The 24,449-nt window shown below is 42.3% G+C and overlaps 1 protein-coding gene across 3 annotated transcripts; it reads right to left on the bottom strand.

Annotated features, from left to right (window-relative positions):
* Positions 1-188: 188 nt before the first annotated feature.
* Positions 189-24,102, bottom strand: Cpeb1 (cytoplasmic polyadenylation element binding protein 1). Of its 3 annotated transcripts, none has more exons than XM_076848775.1 (10): positions 23,911-24,102; positions 13,158-13,381; positions 11,095-11,347; positions 9,098-9,211; positions 8,728-8,817; positions 7,806-7,942; positions 3,963-4,161; positions 2,679-2,773; positions 2,050-2,130; positions 189-477 (listed from the first exon to the last, which is right to left on the bottom strand). In XM_076848775.1, the coding sequence occupies exons 1-10, from the start codon at positions 24,062-24,064 to the stop codon at positions 367-369; spliced, it is 1,458 nt and encodes a 485-aa protein (XP_076704890.1). In that variant the 5' UTR covers positions 24,065-24,102; the 3' UTR covers positions 189-366. The 3 variants fall into 3 exon arrangements, with proteins under 3 accessions (XP_076704890.1, XP_076704892.1, XP_076704891.1); XM_076848777.1 differs by having other exon boundaries at positions 8,764-8,817; XM_076848776.1 differs by having other exon boundaries at positions 8,713-8,817; positions 23,911-24,099.
* Between the last annotated feature and the right edge of the window lie 347 nt (positions 24,103-24,449).

The following is a 24,449-nucleotide window of genomic DNA, read 5'->3' as shown; positions in this document are numbered from 1 at the left end:
GGCATCCGTGTCAATACCTTCTGGACACATAGTTTTTTCTTCTTCTTCTTCTTTTTTTTTTTTTTTTTTTTTTTTGCTTTTCATCTGCAAAATGAAGAACTAAAATCTGGGAAAACTACAGAGTCGCTTGGAGGGTGGTCCAGAGGGCCCTTGCCCTGGCACACCCCCTGAAAACAAAACCCAACAAAACTCATTGTGCATTAATTAGTGCAGAAACAAAGACAGATTCAGCAAGTGCAAAGGTGACTACAATTTTCCCTTGTCCTCGGGAAACCAGCTCCCTGGTTGCCAGTGGCACAGTGGTACAGGCTGCTGCCTGACCTGCCAGCCTTGGGCTCCACAGGCCACTGGGCAAGGCCAGCTCCTCTAGCTGGAATCTCGGTTCTTCTGGTTCCGCATCAGGGGGCTGTGGTGACGCAGACCTTCCATGCTATGCCGCCAGTGCCAGCAGCTCCGACAGAAGTACTTGAAGCAGACCTGGGGATAAAAGAGGAATGTCATGCCTATTTCAGTACTAGGCATAGGGGCTGTTTGCATGAGCTGCTTGTTCTGTTTGGAGAGGACACTGGAGACCCCCGTGGTCTCTGTGAGGCTAGAAGAGATGGTTCCTGCAAGCCCTCTTAATCTAACAAAGCCCTGGACTAACCATAGCAAATCCAGTCTTATTTCTGTGGGTGCTCTTAAGTAAACATGTTGGGCTCCAAGTATGTACAAATACTGTGCAGTTTTCCTCTCTCGTAACAGCATCTGGTCTTCTATTCCCCTACCCTTCTCACCTCCCACAGAGTAGCTCTATCACATGGCTGCTAATACGAGAGAATGTCTGAAAAGCTGACTACAGATTCTAATGCCAGGCTCATTTCCCAGTAAGTGAGGGGAGGTGATTGGGTTTAGACCTCAGTCTCAGCCCCAACTTTTGCTAGCTGGGTAACCTCAGGGAAGTCTTCCCCCATTCCTCCACCCCATACCAGAGAATCGACCATTGAGCCACATGCCCATCCCTTTTTGTATATTTTATTTCGAGACAGAGTCTCACAGAATTGCTTAGTGACTTATCTAAGTTGCTGAGGCTGGCATTGAACTTGCAATCCTCCTGCCTCAGCCTCCTGAGTCACTAGGACTACAGGTTTGTGCCACCACGCCTGGCAAAAGCTGTTAATTTCTAAGCAATTCTCTGAAAATGGGGACGACCTGTGAAAGATTTGGTCCATAAAAGACCTTCTGAGAAAATTGATCAGAAAGATACTCATTTTTAGGCTTTACCTAACTATCCAAACTTCAAATTCTCACTTGGGAGTCTTAGTTTGATTATCTAACCAGAGACTCCAAACTGAATGGAAAGTATTACTACAAAACAAACAAAGCTAAGCATGGGTGGACTATTAGTGACCTAAGAGGCCCCAAAACTTCCCCCAAAACTTGTCAAAGTGTGATTCAAACCAGCAATGCAGACGCCACTTGGAAATGTGTTATAAACATGAAATATCTCAGGATCTATCCCAAACTTACTGAATCGGAATCTGCATTTCAATAAGATTCTCTGATGAGGCATATGTACCTTCTACTTTGAGAAGTAATGCCAAACACATCCAGATCCATCCACAATCCACCACCCAGAAACAGTCAATAGAAAGTTTCCATGCTGCTATTTCTGACAACTGTGGGTATGGCCCAGGCATAAAAATCAGAGCAGTCTAGAAGGGGGTCCTTGAGTTGGGAAAAATCCAAAGGGTCTCAGAGCCAGAGCAACAGTACCTGGCTCATAGGTACCACTGAGCCAACCACACAGGTATCTACAAAACCACCCACCAACAATGTCATTGCATAGCAGCAGCCCAGGAAGAAGGCTGAAGTATCAAAATTCAATTCAATAAGCTTCCCCAAGAGCTCTGGTACAACTATCTATAGTGTATCCCATGACTACTACCTATTCCTCTGTGTTCTCAGACATTATGAGGTACCTCAGAACTCCAACACTCAATTCACAAACATGGCTTAATTTTTAATTGACACAGGGAGTTCACAGACATCAGTGCCCAGGGGACTCACCTGATCTCGACAGAAGAAAGGACCAGGTTGAGAACTGCAGATATGACACAGAGAATCTTCTAGATAGGGGTCAATCTGAACCTGCAGAAAAGCAACAGAGGAAGATGAAATGGCTCTTCTCACCAGGAGGCTAGGTGAGCTGCAGGAACACATTATTGGGCACATTATTGAATATTTGTTTTAATGGCAACTAGAGAGAATTATGGGAAGAGAACATAGACAGCGAAACTAGATGGCAGATTCACACCATGCAGAGCCACATGGCTGCCTTGAGGACTCAGACAACCACACCCCTTATGGCCTACTCTTTTCAGAAAACTGTACCTTGGCCCTCTATAACTTAGTAATAGGCAAAGTGTTCAGAGGATTCAGAAAAGGGATAAAGGGAAGTAAGCTATTTAGCAATACCAGACGAATATAACAATGAGGGAAGCTGCCCGCTCTCTCAGGTGGCTCAATCACCTCAGTTCCTTTCCTCCTGAGCCTACGCAAATCAGGCCCACCCAATCGTCATGTTAATTCTGTGGTTTGGTTCACTTTCTCAGTCACAGTCCTGCCCTGGGTAGTAACTAAAAACCAAGTCCCTCTGAGATGCCCCAGAGTAAGGGCATACACACCAGCCTACTTACCTTCTTGGTGAACTTGGTAGTTTTGATTTCCACAAAAGCAGCACTGACTGCTTTCAGGTAACTACGTTGGTTATTGAATGTCACACGACCAGACCCTAGGAATAATAGACATGGGCTTACTTTCTCGCCAAATTCTCCCAAATGCCATTCTTCAACACTCAAGAAACCCTATTTCTATAGCAGTGCTGTCCAACAAAAATATGGGGTACTTTCATGATTCTTAAGCTATACCAAAACAAAATGGTGAAATTAATTTTTAATAATATATTTTATTTAACCCTGTGTCCAAAATATTTTAACATATGGAAGAAGCTGCATTTCAAGTGCTCGATCATCACATTTAGCTGGTGGCTACCATATTAAGGCAGTTATAGACCACGTTGTCACAAATCATTCAGAAAAGGGACTCTTCCAGTATAGGTAAATGCACAGGTAGGGGTAAAGGTTCAGGGTAGAAACCAAGATGCAGACAGAATATCTCTCTGAAGAGGAGGCCCAAAGGACACACCCCTTCTGGCCTGGAGGTAACCTGGAGTCCTAGTAGAAGAACTGCAGAAGCCTCATCTTGCCAAGTGCCGCCTCCGCCTCTACAGTCTCTGAAGTCCTTGTTCTCAATCTGTGGCACAGCACTGATGAACACATGGTGCTCCTTCCTGACCAGATTAGTGTGGGTGGGCAGACTAAGCATCTGGGGAGGTGGGTTACCATGTCTTGATCAGAGAGTTCAGGCTCTGCTCTACCTCCTAACCCATCAGAGGTTAGGAGTGGTCAGACTGAAACCTAGTGGTCAGACCCACAGACTCACCTAACCTGGGACAGTCAGGCTATGACTGCACTGTTACCCGAGTCACCCAGAAAATCCTCCCTCAGCTTGACCTGGTTTCTGACCTGAGACAACACCAGAGCTTCTCAAGAATTTTTAATAAAGGAAACTGGGTAAGTTCAGAAAAGTGTGACCTTTTAATAAAATATTACCCATTGTCTATCCCAAACTGGTTTGGCTATGAACTTTGAGCTCCCAACAAAGTTCTTGTCTAATTATCACTAATCACCTTGCAGAGCCTCTGATAACTTTTTTCTTCTTTGTGTGGGAGGTGGGGATAGAAGGCTGGGTGCAGAGGGTCCAATACTGGTGACTTGTCTAGAAAACATGCTATGCCACTGAAATAAGCTGATCCACAGACCTAGGTCAGGCCTCTTTCTCCACTCCCAAGAGAAAGTACCACAATCTTGGCTTATTCCCAGGGGCCACCAAACTTTCCCACACAAAAATAGGACACTTACCAATGGGATACTTGTGCTTATCTGTGTCAATCCCAGCATACACGACTCCACCAAATAGGTCATTCAAGATGGCAGCCAGTGCCTCAGCATTGAGCATCCCATGCAGGGCACCAACAAACACTGTTCTGCTAGGGTCCAGCCTCTGAGAAGGGCTCCGGACAAAGTTGCTGTCAGCCAACACCCAGGGGATCACCTGCACCTGAAAACCCCCCAAAGGTATATCAGCCCTGGCAGAGAGCCACAGAGAGAGGCTCTTGATTGGCAGGGAATATGCTCTAAAAGTAGTATAGTTGGGGCTACTGAGGCCCATGCAGGGGCGAGAAGGCATCCTCACCCATTTCAAGCCCACAGGCATCTAGTAAGACACCCTTACCCATCCCAATTTGAATTTTACTGAGTTCATGTGTCTACAATGCTGAAGGTAGAAGAACAGCACTCACTCATCCTAGAGAGTAAACAAAACTGTTCCAAAATGTCATACCCCCAAATCCAGCAATCTGTCACAATCTCCAACTACATGTTCTAATCAAGGGCCACAAAAATTGATTAACAGAAAGTGTGGGTCCTCAAGAAAGGAAGTAGGGTAGGGGTCTGAAGAACAGAGGGGTGAGCATGCTAATGTTATTTGTGAGATGGTCACTGGCCCAACATATGCACCACAGGACTTGTGTCAGGAACATCTAAAATGGCAGAAAGTCACACACAGAGACCCCTGAGATCTTGAGTAACACCAGGTTAGGAGCTGACAATGTCTTTTACCTCTGAATTCTCTGGGTCCAGAACAAAACCTGGTAGGAGGTCACATGAAGTGAGTTGACAGATGACCAGATGTTTTTAGAAAATTAATCTGTGAAGATTTTTTTTTTTTAAAGTCTTGAAACAAGAAGAGATATGAAGCAGAAACCAGAAAGGAGGCAAAAACAGTAATTCAGATGACAGGTGATTAAGATCTGGACAAGGCTGGTGGCAATAAGCCCAGAACAGGACAAGACCAAGTAGATTTTTTTTTTAATATTTATTTTTTAGTTTTCGGTGAACACAACATCTTTGTTTGAATGTGGTGCTGAGGATCGAACCCAGGCCGCACACATGCCAGGCGAGCGCACTACCGCTTGAGCCACATCCCCAGCCCCCAAGTAGATTTTTCTTCAGATCTTCAGAACTCAGACCACCTGAGCATGGTAGGCAAACAAGGAAGAATCAGGATTGATGAGATCCAGGTCTATGTGACTCCAGGATGAGAGGAGCCAGCAGAAGATGAAAAATCCCATTTTACATACCAAAGAGTTCGGAATTATAGAACACACAAAAGAAGGGTCCCCAGAAAAGTGGGACTCAGAACCTAGAGAGCAGAGTGGATAAATTATCTGAGATGAAAAAGAAGTGAGGGGGGAGTCAAATACTGACTGTGTTTATGGTGGTGGTGCTGGTCACAGTGAAAACAGTCAGATGGGCTGGGGCTGAGTGGTAGAACGCTAGCCTAGCATGTATGAGGCACTGGGTTCGATCCTCAGCACCACATAAAAATAAATAAGTAAAAAGGTATTGTGTCCATCTACAACTAAAAAATATTTTTTTAAAAAAAGCCAGAGAAGTAGGAGAACAAGGACAGCCTACAGCCAATGCATCAGAGAAAAATACTAAATCTCTACAAGGTGACAAGAAGGGAATGGGAGATGGGGAAGGTGTCACAGAAACACTAGAGAAATGTTCTGTGGTGTGAACATCACAGTCTCGAGTGTGAAAGCAGGGCACACGTGAGAAGCAGCATGTGAACTAAGTCCTGGAATATACTGAACTCTTGCTGCCCAAGAGCCACAGAGCAAGACAGGAGAGCAGGTAGGGGGACCAGGAATCACCATGGGCAGCCAGAAAATGAACTTGCTCTGTCACTAAGAAAGTGAGTGACACCAGGGAACATCCATAAAACAGAGTCAAATTTGTTACATGGATTATTTAAATGTGATATGTTCACCCCAGCAAAATAGGTATTTTTCTGATAAATATTTGAAAACAAAATATGAGGTGATTGGTATGCCACTTGACCTGATCTGATTATGCATTATATACATGTACTAAAATATCACACTGAAGCCCATAAAAATGTGTAATTGCTATTTGTTGAGAAAAATTATTTGTAAATAAATATTTTATATCTATTAAAAAAATAAAAAATAGGGGCTGGGGTTGTGGCTCAGTGGTAAAGCACTTGCCTAGCATGTGCAAGGTGCTGGGTTCAATCCTCAGCACCACATAAAAATAAATAAAATAAAGGTATAAAAAAATTAAAAAATAAATGAGTTTTCCTGATGGAATAAAAGAAGAAATAGGTATTTTTCCCCATATCACACATCTTAAAAAAGTAGATTATACTTTTTAGAGTAGTTTTAGGCTCACAGTAAAACTGAGGAGAAAGTACAAATATTTATCATATATTCACTCCCTGCCCACCCCTGACATTTGCCTAGCCTCCCTTACCATCACATTCTGCACCAGAAGGTAGATTTGTTATGACTGATTAACTTCATACATCATCACATTAAGTCCCTAGTTTATATTAGGTTTACTCTTTTTCTTTTTGGTAGGGTTGAACCCAGAGGGGTTTTACTACGAAACCCTTTTCATTTATTTTGTTTTGAAATAGGGTCTCACTAAGTTGCTTAGGCCTCGATAAGTTGCTGAGGCTGGCTGCAAACTTGCGATCCTCCTGCCTCAACCTCCCAAGAAGCTGGAATTGCAAGCAATTGTGCCTGGCTAGATTCCCTCTTGATGTCTGTTGAACATTCCAAGTGTTTGGACTAACAAGTAATGACCTGTATCTACCACTACATGCTGAATTATATGTATTATCATACAGAATAGTTTTGCTGCCCTGAATATTCTTTGTGCTTTGCCTATGTATGCCTCTCTGATCTTTTTAATAAAAAGGTTATTCTAGTCGATGAGGAAACAAAATTTCAGAAACGTAATCTAATGTTTTAAAAGTGTTGTGTTCTGGAATCACATTTTTAAAAACCCTACAACAATTCCTGAACTCAAAACAAATGGTCTCAAATTCTATCCACTAAAACCAATGGATCGCCTATTATAGTCAAGATTTCTAAACTCCACCCAGACTACCCAGTAAGCCTGAGACAAGGATCTGCTAAGAGATCCCCAGGTGAGATAACTCCATAATGCCAAGAACACCCAGGCTGAAACCAAAGAAGTATAAGGAAAGAGTTATATGGAGAAAACTAACTAATAAAGCCCTGAATGAGAATGAAGAAGACATGGTGGGGGATTTACCCACTATATACTGGGAGGTCAGAAGAGCCAAACTAGAGAAAGTACCTGTGGTTTTACTAATTAATCCAAGAGAACAATGCTGTTCTCAATTTCATCTCTAAGGTAAGAGGTTTGGGATGAAAGTATAGGCTAGAAAAAGGGGAGGGTAGGAGGGCTAGGGACATGGCTTAGTGGTACAGCACATGCCTGGCATGCATGAGACCCTAGATATGATCCCCAGCAGGGCAAAAAAAAATAATAAACTAATAAAAATAAGGGGGATTTGGGGGGAGGGGGAATGAGCTGGGAGATAATATGATCTCTATAGGCAAGAGTATATGTGTATGCATGCATGCATTCTTAACCCATTAAGGTACATTAAGGTACAAAAGTTGGTTGTTAAAAGTATAATTAGAAGATATTGTTCTATTTATTGTATGACAAGAAGAACAGATCTCTTAGCTCAACGGGAATACCTCTTGCCTCTTGCAGTCTGCAATATTTACCCATCCCAAGGAAATCCAGTGCCTCTATCTACCACCTGGACCCAGAAGGGACACCATGCTAATAACTCACCTCCTTACAGCGCATCCTTCGGCTGGACATCTTGAAGTAATATTCACTCAGGCCATCTGGGCTCAGTGGGTCATGAGAGCAAGCCTGAAGCAAGGCCCGGACAGACTTCTCTAGCTCAAAAACCAGATACACGTACCCTATTCCCAATGAGAGAAAAAAGTACATTAACATTCCTCAGGTGACTACTCCTCAGCCTTGGCTTTACAACAGTGGTTTCTTCTAAGAGAGGAGGCCTTGAGTACAAGATAATTTTTGTTCTACTCCTGGAAAGTCTTGTGGAATGGAAACACTTGCTGTGCCACATGCCAGGCCAAGGGAGAGAGAGATACCATCTCCCACCTGAAAGAATGGCAACCTAAGATAAAGGACCCCACCACTGCCCTCCAGCTCTTTATGCCAGGATAGAGTGTACTCTGGTCAGCAGAGCCAGGAGGGATGGCAGGTCTGTACCCAGTCTGCCAAGGGATACAAGTATTGCTTTAAAAACCTAGTTAAACCATTGGTTCAGTTTCATGAAGAGGGGCAGAGTTGAAAATAGCTCCTTCTCCTTTCTACAGGGAAGGGATCTCATTTTAGAGAACAGTGAGGAATCAGGTGTTTGGTCCTCATTCCTGCCAACTCCAAAGGGATCTCAGAATTAGGTCAGGCAGCAACATAACTGGGCAGCAAAGTCAGGCAAGGGAAAGCTTTTCAAATGCCTCTTTCTGAGAGGGAAGGAGAGAGATACACATTAGCCCAGAAGAAACAGAGGGATGTGACAAATCAAAGAGGAAGTGCTGACCACTGGAAGATATGTGCCCTGGAGTGCCCACCATGTTACCAGCATGCGGCTGTGACATCCCATCACCCTTTGGTGAGATTATGTACTAAGGAGGGGAAATAAAAGTTCCTACCATGTCTTTATTACCTTTAGGCATATTACCTTTGGGAGGACACCGGGGGTGCTTGCCATCCTTACCAGGCCACTCCACACTTAGAGAGCCAAAAACACGGAAGGTGTTAACCAATCCAGCTGTAAAGAGATCGGAAAGAACAGTAGAAACTGAGGCCCTATTCTCCCTAGGAAAAGCACAGCACAGGCTCACCTTTCTTGATGAACAATTTGGAAGTGAACTCTGGTCTCAAGTGACAGATGTAAATACCAAAAACGAAGCACTAAGGGAGTCTATGAAATGCACCTGTCTCCTCACCCGCTCCAGTAACACACTGTGCTGAGGCAGAGATGCAGCCTCTCGTCTCCTGAAAGACATTCCCCACCTTCAACTCGGTGGCAGGTCTTGAAGGCATCTCACCTTCCGTAATATCCCAGGGAACACCTCCTAGGAACACCTTGCAGGAGTAGATGGGGTTCTTATAGTTGCGGGGAGGAAGCTGGCCACTCCAGGTACAGGTGGCTTCATTCACAGCTTTGGAAGAAGATGAAGAAACAAAGGGTCAATGAATTGACAAAGTCACCAAGCTTCCTGGGAATGAACCTGTCCAGGAAGAAATAAACCAGCCACAATGCTAACTTGGCTGCCTGGAAGAATATCCACAACTATTCTGAAAGGCAAGAAATGTCATATCTCATAAATCTACTCAGTTTAGTTGGATAATCCTAATTTAACAATTTTGTCCCCACTAAAATTGAAAGGAATGCCAAATCAGACATATAAACTAAACAATCATCACATCCCAAGCTATTTTCGAACATATAACTGATAGTGCTAACCACAAAGCAGTTTTATCTGGTTATTATACTTATAGTATTAAATAAATTTCTAATTACTTTCAAGCAAATAGAGTATTTTATATAAATGTCCTATAAATATAAATATAAATGTCCTATTGGCTTATTGATCCAAATAGGCCCTCTCCCCAATGTTTGAATGAGAAACTATTGTTCTACTCTTATCCTGTCTTGGCTCTGAACTCAATCATGGAAATCATAACACTGCCAATATACTACCACTAGCAACTCAAAAAATCAGAAATGTCACACTGTTCCCCAAGTCAGAACCATGACACAGGGCCCTCCTTGATGCCAATACTGAACAATAATGGATTTGGCACTTTCTATTTACACCAAACACAAGTACCTTGTTTAAAAGCCCTTTTTGCGCTACAGGAACTTTCTTCTGTTTGGCCCATCCTTAACTATTTCTAGAGACATGTTCTTGATGACCAATTCAGTCACCTATCAGTACGTAATCCTGTCTCCACCCAGTCTGTGCCTTTCTTGATCAAAAAAAACTAAACTAGGTGGGGATTGTGGCTAGTCCTTACCATTTTGCCCTATTTCTTCAATACTGAGGCAGACATCCAAATAAACCATCATTTTCATTTGGACAAGGATATGGAAGCCCATTCCCTAACAGGCACAGGCCCAATATCTCGCTACAGCAAGAAATTGGGCATAACTATCAGATTTTATGACCAAAGTGAAAATCAATATAATGGCCTCATTTGAAAGCATGGTAATATCAATTCACAGGAAAACAATGGCACCAGAGAAAGTACAAAGGTGGGCTGCCAAAACCATTAGATGACAAGGGCAGCAGCAGCATTGTTAGGGGAGAATGAGATCTGGACTAGCTCTCTACGTAGAAAGAAACTAAAGCCTAAGGAGACAATTGGAATAGAGAAACTAACATGCACTTAGTCATCAACTCCAAGACCTCAGAACAGTGGTTGGTGAGCATTTCCCTGAAACATTAGTAGTCAATGGCATATATAGCTCATTTACTTCAAAGCACTGATAGATAAAGAAAAAACAATTTAATATGTATTTAAGATCTCCTAAGAGACTAGGCACTTGATGACATCTCATACCTTAGACACTGACAAATGGACCACCCATCCCCAGTGCATCCCTGAGTGTACCAATCAGAAAGCCTTAGGGAAGAAAGCCCCAGCATGTACTGTGGCTGGCAAGTCTTTGAATCAGAAAAGGGGTAGAGAGGAAGACATAATCTCAGGCATCATTTCCAAAGTTTCTCTGGAGGCATCCACCCTTAAAAGAATCAAATCAAGGGCAGCACAAAGCTATCTCCATGGAAGCAAACAAGCAAGAGATGGATCTAACCCCTTATGTTGTGGCACAGCTTTGTGTACCTGATTATCTGTCTCTTTCCTCTCAGCCTCAAAATTGTTCCTTACTCCACAGAACAAATGATTCATTGTGTATCTAGAGAATTCACCAGGCAACCAAATCTCTTCTAGACAGTTCATCATGGTGTGAACCAAGGTTACTTTCTCTCTGCTCCCAGAATAAGGCGTCAGGCCCCAAATATTCTCAAGCCACACTCACCTGCAGCTTGCCGGTGCAGCCTGGCCTCTCTCTCTATGCTGAAGGGGTCTTTGGGAGCTTCAAGAAGGTCCCAGGATGGCCACACAGAAGCTCCTGGCCATCTCTTTGAAGCACTGGTTGGTGAGGGAGTGACTGCAGCTAGAGCAGCTTGCTCTTGGTCCATACGGGACCCAACCCCCATCTTTAAAGGGTCTCTGGGACCACCCCCAGTCAAAGACAGGAAAGGCAGAGGAGGGGAAATGCGAAGGCTTGACTAGAGGAAGAAAAAGGAGACAGTTTTTTTTTTTTTTTAAGGTTTTGTTATAAAATAATACTGAAAAATACCTAACATACATTTTATCATTTGATACATTTTCTCAGACTTTCTTCCTGTGCATTTTTAAGATCAACTGTGGTTATACTACAATTAAATTCTCTTCCTTTCCCCATTCAACATTTTTCCACACTGCCAGATAGTTCAATGAATTTATCATGTTTTATTTAGGAAACAAGCTACATTTCATTGACCCATTTGCCTACTGTTAAATATTTAGATTCTCTTCGAGTTTTCAAAATCATCAATAAAAATTTTAAGATGCTGCTTCTTCTGGGCTAGGGTGTTTAACTTAGTGGTAGACAGCTTGCCTAGCATGCACAAGGCCCTGGGTTTAATCCCCAGCACTGGGGAGGGTGGAGGCTGCTTCATTATCTTGTGCTTTCTTTGGTCAAATTATTAGAAGTAGAATACCAAAGTGCTTTATACAAGGGACCTGTGTTCTATCAGAAAGGTATAGGAACATGAGTTATATAACATGCTTCTGTCAAGGCTTTTAAATTCTAATTTAGGGTAAAATGATACCATTTAATCAAAAAAAGGTCAAAATAACTGATTGATAGAATATTTTAAGTTCTAATACTATCACTATATTCTCTTCTGGGTCATCCTCATTTCTCCCCTAATTAGCTCTTGGAGCAGGGTAGCTAAAAAAGTTCTTTAAACAAAATCCCCAATATTACTTCTGGGGTACATTCCCAAGTACTTTAGTTCCATCTAAAGTACATAAACAGAACTAGAAGCAGCTCACAGGGCAATAGACTGTATCCCAGAGAAGGGAAGGGCCTACTGTGGCTGCTCTTCTAGAAATACAGTTTGAAAAGACAAAACCAATGGGCAGTGTGAACACCAATGCCAACTTTCACAGTCTAGGACAGGCTGACAGAAAACAGGATGGGCTCTAAAAGCCATGAATGGGAAACCATGACCATAATAATATCGCTAAGTCTTAGATGGAAAAGAAGAGTCTGAGAAAACAAACCATTCTATATTCATTCAACATTCAGCTCAGGGGATTTGGAATTAGAAATGCAAGGCTCAGAAAGTACCTGAAACTGTATTTTATTTTAGGAAGATGTCTTACTGCCAATTCCACATATTTATTTCTATCCCTTTTCTATGCAATTCTATCTATACTAGCTATATCCTCACCACCTACTCTAATCCATTTGCCAACTCTACTTATCATGGAGATCACACATGTCATACATGAATAAGGAATATGAGATGCATAAATTAACTCTGAAGCAATATTTCATAGATTTACCATCGCCTTGTATTCAGAGTGGGCAGGGGTCAGTGGAAAAAACATAAGAGCTAGAATCCAATTTGGATTAAAATCCTAGTGCTGTCAGTATTATTTTTTAAAAATTAATAAAATTTTTGAGGTAGCATTCAAAAAGGTACAATAAATGTTATTGTTTAAAAGCTAACCACCCAAGTAGGTCAAAAAATAGAGCACTCCAGGACCCCCAAATTTACTTTTAAAATTAACTGTTTTCCAGCTTTTAGAGTAACTATTAAAATATCTTCAGCCTAGGATCTGGAATGTATTTCTCATGGGTACTCAAAGGATCCTTGGTTCTGTTGAGAATAAGTCTCTGCAAATATGCACACTGGCCTCCATGTCTCCTATCATTCTATCTTCCAGCTTGCATTCAAGCTCTAAGACAGACACTGCATCCTCATTCCCCTTGGACACACAGAGGCAACACAACCCTCAAACTCCCTTTCTGAATATGTTACATACAATCAAGTCTGAGAGATGATCTGATCCAGAGCTGAAGCCACTCGTGTCTGAGTCAGAGGGGCTGCTAGAACGGGAATCCAGGATAGGCCGAGTGTCCAGGCGAGATCCTCTAACTGAAGGTGCTGGAAACTTGTCCAAATCAGACCCAAGGGGATCCAGAGGCAGGAAGCTCAATGGGGGTTTTCCTAGGACATTTCCCAGCGGATTATGAAGCATGCTCAGTACTAGGACCAAAAAAAAAAGAAAAAAGAAACCATATGATTTTTTAGTTTTTCCACTCAAAAGTCCTTCTTTTCCCCTCCAACAGCTATCTAAGGTAGGACCACTGAAAGCCTACCAGAAACACAGAATATAATTAACAAATTACCATCCACTTCTGAGACTTGAACCCCCACAGCTCATGAAAGGCAGTTAGAGGATACTATTTGAAGACCAGAGTTCCTGCAAAAAAGTCTGCTCTCTGTCACAAGACTTAATGATTAGTGCCAACATTTGGGGACCTTGATCTCAACTGCTGATAATATCTGGATACACCTGTAGCACAATTAGTAATCCCAAACCATATTCTTTTCTGCCTGTCAATCTGCTTATTAGAAAAATTCCCAACTTTTTAATGTTACACAGTTGAAATTCAGGAATACATACCACATCCCAAAACTTTGGTATAGTACAAGCATCAAACTCCTAGCTTACACTCCTAGCTTTCTTTCTTACCCACAAATTATCTTCTATGCACCCCTTAATTTGAAACATTTAGGATGGAAACAGAATGGCATGTTAAGCCCACTCTATGACTTAAGATGAACCAGGATAAAATCCTGGGCCTAATACCTCCTGCAGATTTTTCGAGCTCTGGGAAGCTCACTTGACTCTCTGAGCCTCCCCTTTCTCACTGGCATCTTCAGTGGAATATCAACTATTTCATAACATTGTTAGGAGGACTTAATCAGACAGCAGATGGAAAGTGCTCAGTAGAGGGTGCCTAGCACACAATATTTAAATATCATACATTGAAAAAGAACAGTATTTCTCCACACATGGTCTTGGGGAAATGAGGGATCTGAGCAAAGCACAACCTTTGCCCATGAGAATGAAGAGTAAGAGGGCTTTGTTGAGCCATGGGGGCACTAAAGCTAGGACAGAACCCTTAATTTGCTATTTTTTTCATCTGAATAACTGAGAAAACATTTTTCAAAATGGCCTAGGTGAATCCAAAATAATATAGGTGATCAATGAACAAGCCTGTTACTGGGTCTCCTTTAGCCTAGAGTAGCAATTAAGTGAAACATAGGCCACCTGGAGCTTATTTTTTTTCCCAGGCCTCCAAGTTAGCCTGAATGCTTGGCTGGGTCTAGAGTGAGTACCAAGAGGCAGGAACCAACCAAAGTCAAGACATTGTCTCAAGAGTTTCAAACACACTGCCATTCATGACAGAACAGATGCGTGCACAAAATCAGACCAATCCAATATCCTTGGCATGTGATCTCCCTTTCTAGATATAACTTTTTTTTTAATGCAGGAGACAGTGAAGATATATTTGCAAAATTGTTATTCTATAATGGAAAAAAATTTTTAATTAAAAAAAGTAGATATACCATCTTATAGTCTCAACAGCAATGATGAGTTTCAGTCTCCCCAAATCCTGGCCAATACCTGGTATGGTCAGTCTTTTTAATTTTTGCCAGTCTAATATTTATGAAGGGGGGTGGAGCCATACTACATCCACCAAGGAGCTTGTTTACTATTTTTTCAAGAAAACAGTATTTTACCTTGGCCTTTCAAAGCAGTTTTCTAAGCACTACCTTGGAACTGTATATATGCAACACTTAACTGAATGCTGAAACTAAGTGTCTCAAAAAAGGGGAGTTTCATGCAGCACAGTACTGACTAGCTCTGAGAATTATACGCATTCTGATGCCCATCAAAAATAATCTTGACAAAACTTCAAGTAATCCTTGACAAACCCCTGCCTGAAAGAAGTGGTAAATCTGCCCTGAAAAGGCAGGATGTGTAAACATTTATTCAAGGTTCTTCCCTGATGCGGCAAAGCACAGAAAAACCCACAGATCACATGCATCAGTCTTAAAAGTGGTACCAATGCCCTAGAGGGCCTTGTCCTCCTTCAAATTTTACAAAAATGAGCTCAGGGAGGTGAACAATGAGGTAACAATCAAATCATAAAAAGTCTTAACAACCAGATTAGTGAGTTTTGATTTTATCCTAAGGGTGACTGAGAGACACCGAAGAAATGATGTGAAAAACTGCTGAGGGGATAACAAAAGAGGCTGGCTAGGAAATCTAACGAAGACAGCCACAACTGCCTAGCTCCCAGCAGAGAGGGAGACCGAGTATTTAAGTTGGACTTAACAGAACAGCAGAGCTCAGGTACCCGAATGGGCACTGGACCCACAGAGGGCTGCGATTTTCCCCTGAGATGGTGTGAAGGAGAAAATGGGACAACAGAGTTGATACTGACATCAAGAGAGGAGATGAGGAGAGGGTCAGATGTTATAGGCTAAAGACAGAAAAGAGACATTAGATTGGGAGCAAATATACGGAGAAACAGCAAGTTCCAAGGACTGTGAGAAGATTGAAGAAGGCATTATAGGATAAACAGGAAGAGGAAGGACTATAACTATTCAGAGTTCCAAATGTGGCAAAGTCCAGAGTATGAAAAATACAGGTTGCTGAACTAGAATGGGTAAAGTCTGGAATATCAGACATTATGTTCAACATCCATATGAATATTAAAAGAATTCATGGTGATACTTGGGACCAGGGTTAAAAAAAGAAAGAAAGAAAGAAACCCAGGTATTGAAATCTTCAGGAGAAAGACTGCAAGCTGTAAGAAGGAACAAAAAGAATGACCCTGAAGTAGGTATGGTTTGGGAGAAAGAGTAGGTTCCACTGGGCAAAGCAGGATTTTTAAGAAAATCCTTCAGCTAAAGCAGAAGTTAGAAGGAGCATTCACCAGTGATAAACAGGATTAAAGGCAGTTAGTTAATCCTTGAAGAGGGGAGTTTCATGCAGCACAGTACTGACTAGCTCTGAGAATTATAAGCAAGATCTAGCATAAAGCACTATGAAAAAAAATGTTGAAGAACAGCTGACTAATCCATAGGGTTTGACCTGGGGGGACCAAGGAGACAAATATGGGCTATGTCTTCACCTACATTTTTAAAAAGGTGCATTGAAAAGAGTCAAAAACCAACCTAGTAGTTGCTACAGCTCAATTTTTCTCATTCATGCCAATTCCTATTAACTATTCTATTGATACATGTCTATCTCAACTAAACTGTAAATTTCTACTGTACCTACATAGGTAACTTGAGGCTTTGTCAAGTTTCTAGTTTATAGCTAGGAATTTTATGTCTACAGCACTCCTCTACTATGGTAACAAGCCTGTCTAAATAGAAAATGGTATGACATCCCATGGTGGTCACTAATGAATTATACTTCCTCAAGTGCTCACAGCTCATGGTCAGTCATTTGTTCCACAATCTGCACCAGGTTCAATTAAGTTCCTAACACTAATAGCAACTTCCATTTATTGAACATCCAACACATGCCAGAAGTACTTTAGGTAAATAAACTTCAATGGATCCTAAAAAGTGGATATTACACCATCTTAACACAGGAAATCATGGGTCAGGGGGTAGTCAATATGTGTAAGTCGCAGTTCATGAGTGACAAAATGGGACCTGATCCTTTCTGACACCATGCTTCATATTCCATAGTACACCATTTATTTGTTAATTAAAAAAAATTGTCAGGGGGATGGAGCTGAAACTCAGAGCACTCAACCAGCATGCATGAGGCTCTGGATTGAATCCTCAACAAACCCTCCTCCCCCACCAATACAAACTGCCAAGATCCCATATCTCTTTGTCTTCTTGGTCCTGGCATCTCTCCTTTCTGTTCAAATTCTTTAAGATCATCAACTACAAATGAGCAATCTCACCTACCAGAAATTGGTGCCACAGGACCAAAGCATACAGGTCTCAACTTTAGCTAAGGCTTTGCCATTGTAGGAACTCATTAAAAAAATACATCTTGGACCCCACATGAATCAGAATCTGCATTTTAACAAGATCCCAAGAGATCTGCATGTACATTAAAATTTAAGAAGCACTAATCTAGAAAAAATGAGGCTGATTACTTCAAGTTCCTAATCAAACCCTTTACCTCACCCAAATATCTTTCATATATAATTACTTCCTTTGATTTAAAGACTAGAGATTATAATATAAATACAGCTCTTAGAACACAACAGCAACCCACACTGGAAAGAAAAAATAGAAGGGAGGGTACCAAAGCTATCCAGGTGGCTATACAGGACTCGCCCTCAAATAGTGTTAACTCTGATAACACTTGAGTGGGGTACAGGGAGAAGCAAAAAAGTGGCATAACACAGTACCAGGAACAATTAATACAAAAACAGTGGCAAGGAACAGTAATAATACTTTCATGAAAAAGTATGTTCAAGACAATTAAGGGACTTTGTAAGCTCATTCTGAGCAAGAACAAGAAGAGCTAGGGCGTAAAGTTTGGGCTGATGCATGTTAAGAGAGAAGGAAGAGAAAAATGCTAAAATTGGAATATAAATGCCAGTTTTTAGTATTGTTATCAATTTTAAGGTAACTTAAATTCCTTTTTTGTAATATTCTTAATGGTTCAGGAAAAAAAACAGAGAGATAGAGAATGATGAAAGTACATGGGGTTCAAATGTATGTCAACAACAGAATTCTGAGATTTCCTTCAAGCCACAGAATGAGCCAAGTTTCTGGAAACTCTGACACTGGTCAGATGCCCTAAAGTGACCTGACTGTCCCTCTATAGCCCAACCTGGCAGAGGGTTCCAGCTCATTAATGCTACCTCAGAGAGTACAAGAGACCAAATCAGCAGTAATATTTTTAGACTGATTGTTAACTTTCTCTACTTTCACCCTTCTATGCCAGCTCCTGTGGGTTTTAGAGCTGAGTCACTGTTCAAATTTTCTGAAGGCTTCACCAAGGGTACAAAGGCATCAAGAGTCTGATGGTAGCATTGGCAATGGCAGGGTCTGGCCCTGGATACTTGCATTGTAAGTTACTGTTTTAGCTTGCACTCAGCTGAAGTGGAGATTAGGTCTAAGACATAAAGTCAAATACTTGTTTTTGACTTTATGTCAAAAATTCATACCAGGAGCCATTACTTCTAGCCTAAGAGGCCACGTATGCTGTTCTTGCCCATATCCATCCTTGATTCTAGACTACTTACTGAGAATCTATATGAAGGCATAGAGGGAAAAAAGAGGGGAGGCAGCATTCATTCCAGGTATGAAAACAGACCACATTTTGGTCTGAGACCCCAATTCTGCAACTCTAAAACATATCCTAATTCAAGTAATTGACATATGAGGGCTAGGGTTGTGGCTCAGTGGTAAAGCGCTTGCCTCGCACATACGAAGCACAGGGTTCAATCCTCAGCACCACATAAAAATAAATAAATAAAATATATTGTGTCCATGTATAACTAAAAAAATGTTTTTTAAAAAAGTAGTTTACATATGAGTGTGAGCTCCCTCCACCAACTCTAGATCCCACACACCCAAATTGTATAAAGCATAGCCTTTTTCCTAGTATATCCCCAATCTTGATCACTGAGCGAGTTCCATTATTGCAAAGAAGACATACTTAAGTCTTATGTAAAATCTGCATACATCCAACCACCTCAACTTCTTTCTTAGATAAGAGGCACCAGCTGTTACACTGCTTCCTAGGTTTTCCCTCTTCTCTACACCAAAAGTTGTTCCCAAATACTAGGTTCCATGATAGAACTAGAGCTCTGCTCTATGATGAAAATTTTGTATAAGTGCATTATCATGCCCTAGAAGTTACTGGGTCAAAGACACTAACTTTAAAGAATGGGCCCATCTAAGTTATCAACACTAGTAGGAGGCAGGATAGGAGAGACCTTATTTGAACTATGCACTTCAAAAAAAAAAACAACAACAACAAAAAAAAACACCCAGTATAGGCTGGGTATATAACTCAGTGGTAGAGGGCTTATCTTGAATATATGAGGCCCTAGATTCAATCCCCAGCAACTGTGGGGGCGGGGGGGGAAGCTACCCAGCATGAATGGAATAGAATACAGTGGCTGAGAATTCATCATTAATGCAGCAAATATTTATTAAGCAGACATGAGCCAGGCACTATGTTATATGGTGGGAATACAGTAGTAGAGAATTAGGAGTTAAGCCATATTTATAAGAGAACTTGGTTGGGCGGGAAGTCCAAGTGCTACATAGGAGACACCTAACCCTATTCTAAATGTTGTCTCAGAACTTAATTTAAAAGACACTGGAAGTAAAGAAGCAAAATGCTATAAGATTTCCTTCTCATTCCAGGCTGATCTTTCCCACACATCAATAGGGAGCCTGCAAGTGACATAGCACAGGGAACATTCTAGTCACCGGTTAGATAGAAACCTGAGAGGGCACACAGGTTAATTTCCATGGGACTCCTAAAGAGAGTGGGAAGAGATAGGATGTATCGGCAATTTTAGACTGAGCATCTGGTTTCTCCACTGGGATTCTGTTCATCAAGAGTCCTTGTTTCTAGATCCCTCAAAGTAGATTCTCAAAAGAGTTAGCCCCATTCTCCTGCTGAGTAACACTACACAGGGAAGACTAACAAGGGGGGAGGCAAAAGACAAATCTAGCAGGTGGTACAGCTGATGAACTGAGACTGAGGGGTGGGAGGGACAGTGGGAACTGTATCCAATGCCCTCGCTGTTAGAGACCTTACCAAGGGAGCAACTAAGTCTGGCTAAACAGTCCCTTATACCGCATATGGAGATGATCTTAAGTCTTACTTGTCCAACATTAAGATTCTCCGTTGGAACACAGGTTTAACAGGGAACATGGGAGTTTTAGGACAGGGTTGGAAAGCTGGGTCTGTGTAGTTGTGTCACTTTGCAGCCTCTGTGAGCTTATTTCCTTATCTATGCAAGCATTAAAATCACATGACATGAGCTGGGATTTTTGTGGCTCAGAGGTAGAGCATTCGCCTAGCATGTGTGAGGTCCTGGGTTCGCTCCTCAGCACCACATAAAATAAAATAAAGGTACTGTGTCCAACTACAACTAAAAAATAAGTATTAAAAAATCACGGTGTGCTCAGCATAAAAAGTAGTTGATAAATTGTGGCTATTAGTCACTCCGTCACCTATCCTAGGATATTGTGGATAGCTTCCACAGCCCTCCTATAGCATACAGGGCTTAAGACACTACAAGAAATAAAAAAGTACCCATGGACATCTGCCAATGAGGTCTTTTAGAAAAATGCACTTCTAACATTCATCTTGCTTTTATGACTTCCATTCCAGCAAGGGGTGTACAGACTAGATGGGAGGAGCTTGCAAAGGAGAAGCTGGCCTTACAGGGGCAACTCTCAAAAAACAGATTCCATTGAGGGTCTTCCAGCAAGCCTCTGAGGTCAAAGAAATCTACGTAGCAAAAGCACTCTACCTTCCATGAGCAGTGATGTACCCCTGTAATAGCAGCAGTTCCAGAGGCTGAGGCAGGAGGATCAGGAGTTCAAAGCCAGCCTCAGCAAATTAGCAAGGCACTTAACAACTCAGCGAGACCCTGTCTCTAAATAAAATATTACAAAAGGGCTGGGAATTCGGCTTAGTGGTTCAGCACCCTGGGTTCAATCCCCAGTACCAAAAAAAAAAAAGCACTCTAGCCCCTGGAGAATATTCTCCCTGTACCACATGTACCAGCCTCAAGCTAAGAATCCAGTGGAAGGGTATCCTAGTGCAAAAAATCCTTAGGGTAAGGTTGGGGTTGTGGCTCAGTGGTAGAGCATGTGCCTAGCACGTGTGAGGCACCGGGTTTGATTCTCAGCACCGCATATAAATAAACAAAATAAAGGTACAATGACAACTAAAAAAATATATATATACAAAATCCTTAGGGTAGAAAATGGAAGCCCAGATTACAGTAGTTATTGTGCTACATTTGGTATGCTTTCTCATCTGTTTTCCCTTGATACTCCTGGAGAATCTTAATTTTATTCTATGATCAGGGTTAGGTACCTCCAGTGCCTAACGCAGTGATTGGCATACTTTTTGGTGCTTAATACCTGCTGAATGAATTCAGTCAAAAATTTTTAGTCAAGAGTCCTGTTCTTCAACCTTTCCAAATACTTAAAAGTATTAAAGGATGATCAGATGAAGCCCTAGCTGCCTGAGGCAATATGTCAACAAGCAAAGCCCAAGAAATAAGTTTGCACTCTGGACTCCACACAGAGACAACAGGGTACGAGGCTGACTCTACAAGGAATCTCCAAGATAGCCCAATGTTGCTGAAATATCTCCTCCCTCCCTGAAGAAACTGACCTAGTTGGTTTTCATATGGGAAGGCAGTGTAGGCACTGGAATGTGGGCTGCATGTTCCCGCATTGCTGGCAAGGGTGCTCGATCTGGCACTGCAGCTGGTTGGTGGGAGGGCTGCATCCTACTCTAGGAGGCGGTACCCACATGTGGGCTTTCCAAGAAGGCCCACAGCTCAGGCAAATAAGAGAGATGGCTGCCACCCCAGTTCCAAAAACCAAAGACAACATGGCGATTAGGGATGGGTGTGTCCTCAATCCTCAGAGGGGAAGAAATATTCAGGCTAACACTGGCCCCAACCAGATCATACTGCTGGGACAAGCCTCCACTCCTTATGAATCTGAGGCTCAGACTGCAATCCTTCCCTGATCCACAAAATCATGTAATATTTATCACTAAAGTGCTTGAGATACAAGGTGAAAAAGATAAAAAAAAAAAAAAGACGACTCCACAGACAAACAGCTACAAGCACAGTTTTCAAGTGGTGGCAGACTGGGGAAATTACGACTGGATACCAAGCCTTATTTTGTTTCTCTTTTTAAAGACTGGGTTTTGCTATGTTGTTCTAGCTGGCTGAGAACTCCTAGACTCAACAATCTTCTCGCCTCAGCTTCCTGGAGTAGCTGAGATTACAGGCATAATCGCACCTAGCCAAGCTCTTTTTTATATCCTAATTTCACAGTAACTGTCAGACCAAGCTCTCTAAGCCCCAAACTGGACACATCTGCATTTCTATGAATCCAAAGATATATTTCAGAATGTCCCTAGTAGCTACTAAAAAAACAGAGCCAAAGAAGGACCACACCCTAATTTGATACCAGTACAAGGGCTTGATCAAACACCAATTACCCACAGATAGGTGTCCATCTCCCATGTGAACTCTTCAGTCTTTTGTTCAGATCCAGTGGGAGGGATGACAGGACATGGTTGGCTTCAAAGAACATACAAAGTACCGTGGCGTCCAAGTCAAGGTGCAGCCAATGAACCAAACAGTGACACTATCTCCACTGTTCAAAGGAACAGGACAGTTACCAACCTTTCAAGAACAGCCTGAGTCAGCTGAAGGTCAATACTTCAAGAGATCCCACCGTAACCCAGAAGTACTTACTTAAAGCAAAGCATCTCCCTACCCACATTCAAATAAAAAAAAATTTATATATAAAGATATATATATATATTCACAATCTCCTTCTCCCAAATGGGATTTTACCAAAGGAAATGTGCCTCAAAATACCTAACAAACACAACAGTCCCAGGCTTCGCAAAGCATTCTAAAAAAAAGACCTATTCTAAAAAAGGTGGAGGCCAGAGAATTCAACATGACAGTACCTTGCTGCCATGACTGCTGGTCCCTGGATGGGGAGATAGGGAAGGACAACAGGCTCAGTGTATCCCATTGTCAGCATCAAGAGCAAATGGAATGCATGTCGCCCCTTCTATCTTCCTCCATAGAATTGTCACTACCTTTTATTATGTATAACTTACATAAAGTAAAATATGTATACCTACAGTATTTAAGTTCACATTTCTTTCCAAGTACTCTAAGACTTGTATCTGCCAACCTTCCCCTTGTGTCACAAGAGGGAAATAAATGGGTAATGGGAAAGTCTGAGCAGAAGCAGTTTAAGGGGTTGCCAAGAAGTCCCTTCAATTTCTCCCCATCAAAGACTACCAAGACAAGAAGGGATCCTAAAGGGGAGTGGCTCTTCTTTCCTCCCTCTGGTTACCCTCAACACAAAGAAAAGGAAAAAAAGCCTCTGGAGCTGGGAGTTACCCCACCCTACTCACTGCCTACCCCTTTTCAGAATCAATGCTCTTAACTTTACGTTAAGGCAATTCTAATATACCAGGAATGATACCGAGCCTAGTGTTAATACCCACTTGAGGTTAAAATTCTTCCCTTCCCATTACCCAGAGACCACCCACCCTTCATTCATAGCTCCCAAGTTTTTAAATCCAGAGGAGGGGGGAGAACCTGGTCACTTAGTAATAAATCCCTTAAGTCCCCTCCCCCCACCGAAAAGTGTTTTGCTTCATCATCTCCAAGACAGGCCTGTGTACCAGGGGGTTAGTGGATCTTTTCTGCATAAGGCTGCCACCTTGGGGACCCTTCTCAGAGCCACCCAGGTGTAGACTAACAACTCCAGGGAATTTATCAGGGTAAGTGGAAAAGGCATGTCTGCCTTTACAAGCAGCCATCCGTCCTGCCATGCTCACAGCTAGCATTTCCATCTCTTGCAAAACAGCTCCATGTTGTGTGTGTTTTGGGGGGGGTGACGCAAAAGGGAAGAGAACAACTGTTGCTGTGGATATTTTCCTTTGCTACCCCATGCATCCCCCTCCCCCAGCCAACTCATTCTCTGGCACTCACCCGAGTGTGAGCTGCTCTGAGCTGAGGAGTCTGAGTCCTGGGTGCTCCAGGGTCGGTCCCAGCCCGTCAGACTGAGGGACTGCAGGCCAAGGCACAAGTCATTTGCATCTGGGAGGCCACGGGAAGATTCTTGCGCAGAGGTGGGGAAAAGCATCCTGCTTGTAACTGTTTCTTCGGAGTCCTGGAACTCTGCTTTGGATAGGAAGACAGCAGAAATCCCAGAGTTAACGGTTGTTTTCCCCAAAATTATCAACAATAAGTATTATTAATAATAGTTTCTGCAGGCTCAGGGTCCAGACATCCAAGCTGGCTAGATGCTGCAGCAGCTGCCTCTGCACTTTTGGGGGCGTCGGAGCAAAAGCAGTTGCCATACAGCCCCCTCCCCACACACACACCCCTATCCCGTCTGCATTACAGACTGGGCCAGCATGTGATCAGGCTGCTGATGCTTCCCGCTGCCAGTGACATCAGCCGGCTGAGCCGTGCAATAGAGAGCGGCATCATCCCTCAGAACGGGGGAGGAGCAGGAGGGACAACGG

The sequence above is a fragment of the Callospermophilus lateralis genome, chromosome 3, assembly GCF_048772815.1.
Source record: "Callospermophilus lateralis isolate mCalLat2 chromosome 3, mCalLat2.hap1, whole genome shotgun sequence".
Taxonomy (NCBI): Eukaryota; Metazoa; Chordata; class Mammalia; order Rodentia; family Sciuridae; genus Callospermophilus; species Callospermophilus lateralis.
This window is presented reverse-complemented; position numbering and strand designations above follow the sequence as displayed.

Coding starts and splice junctions, on each gene's coding strand:
- Cpeb1 (XM_076848776.1), bottom strand. CDS start 24,064: ATGCTTTTCCCCACCTCTGCGCAAGAATCTTCCCGTGGCCTCCCAGAT. Junction 11,348..13,157: donor ATCATCTCTCAGACTTGATT/GTATGTAACATA, acceptor TTCTTCCTCTAG/TCAAGCCTTCGCATTTCCCC. Junction 9,212..11,094: donor GCTGCACCGGCAAGCTGCAG/GTGAGTGTGGCT, acceptor CTTCTTCCAAAG/CTGTGAATGAAGCCACCTGT.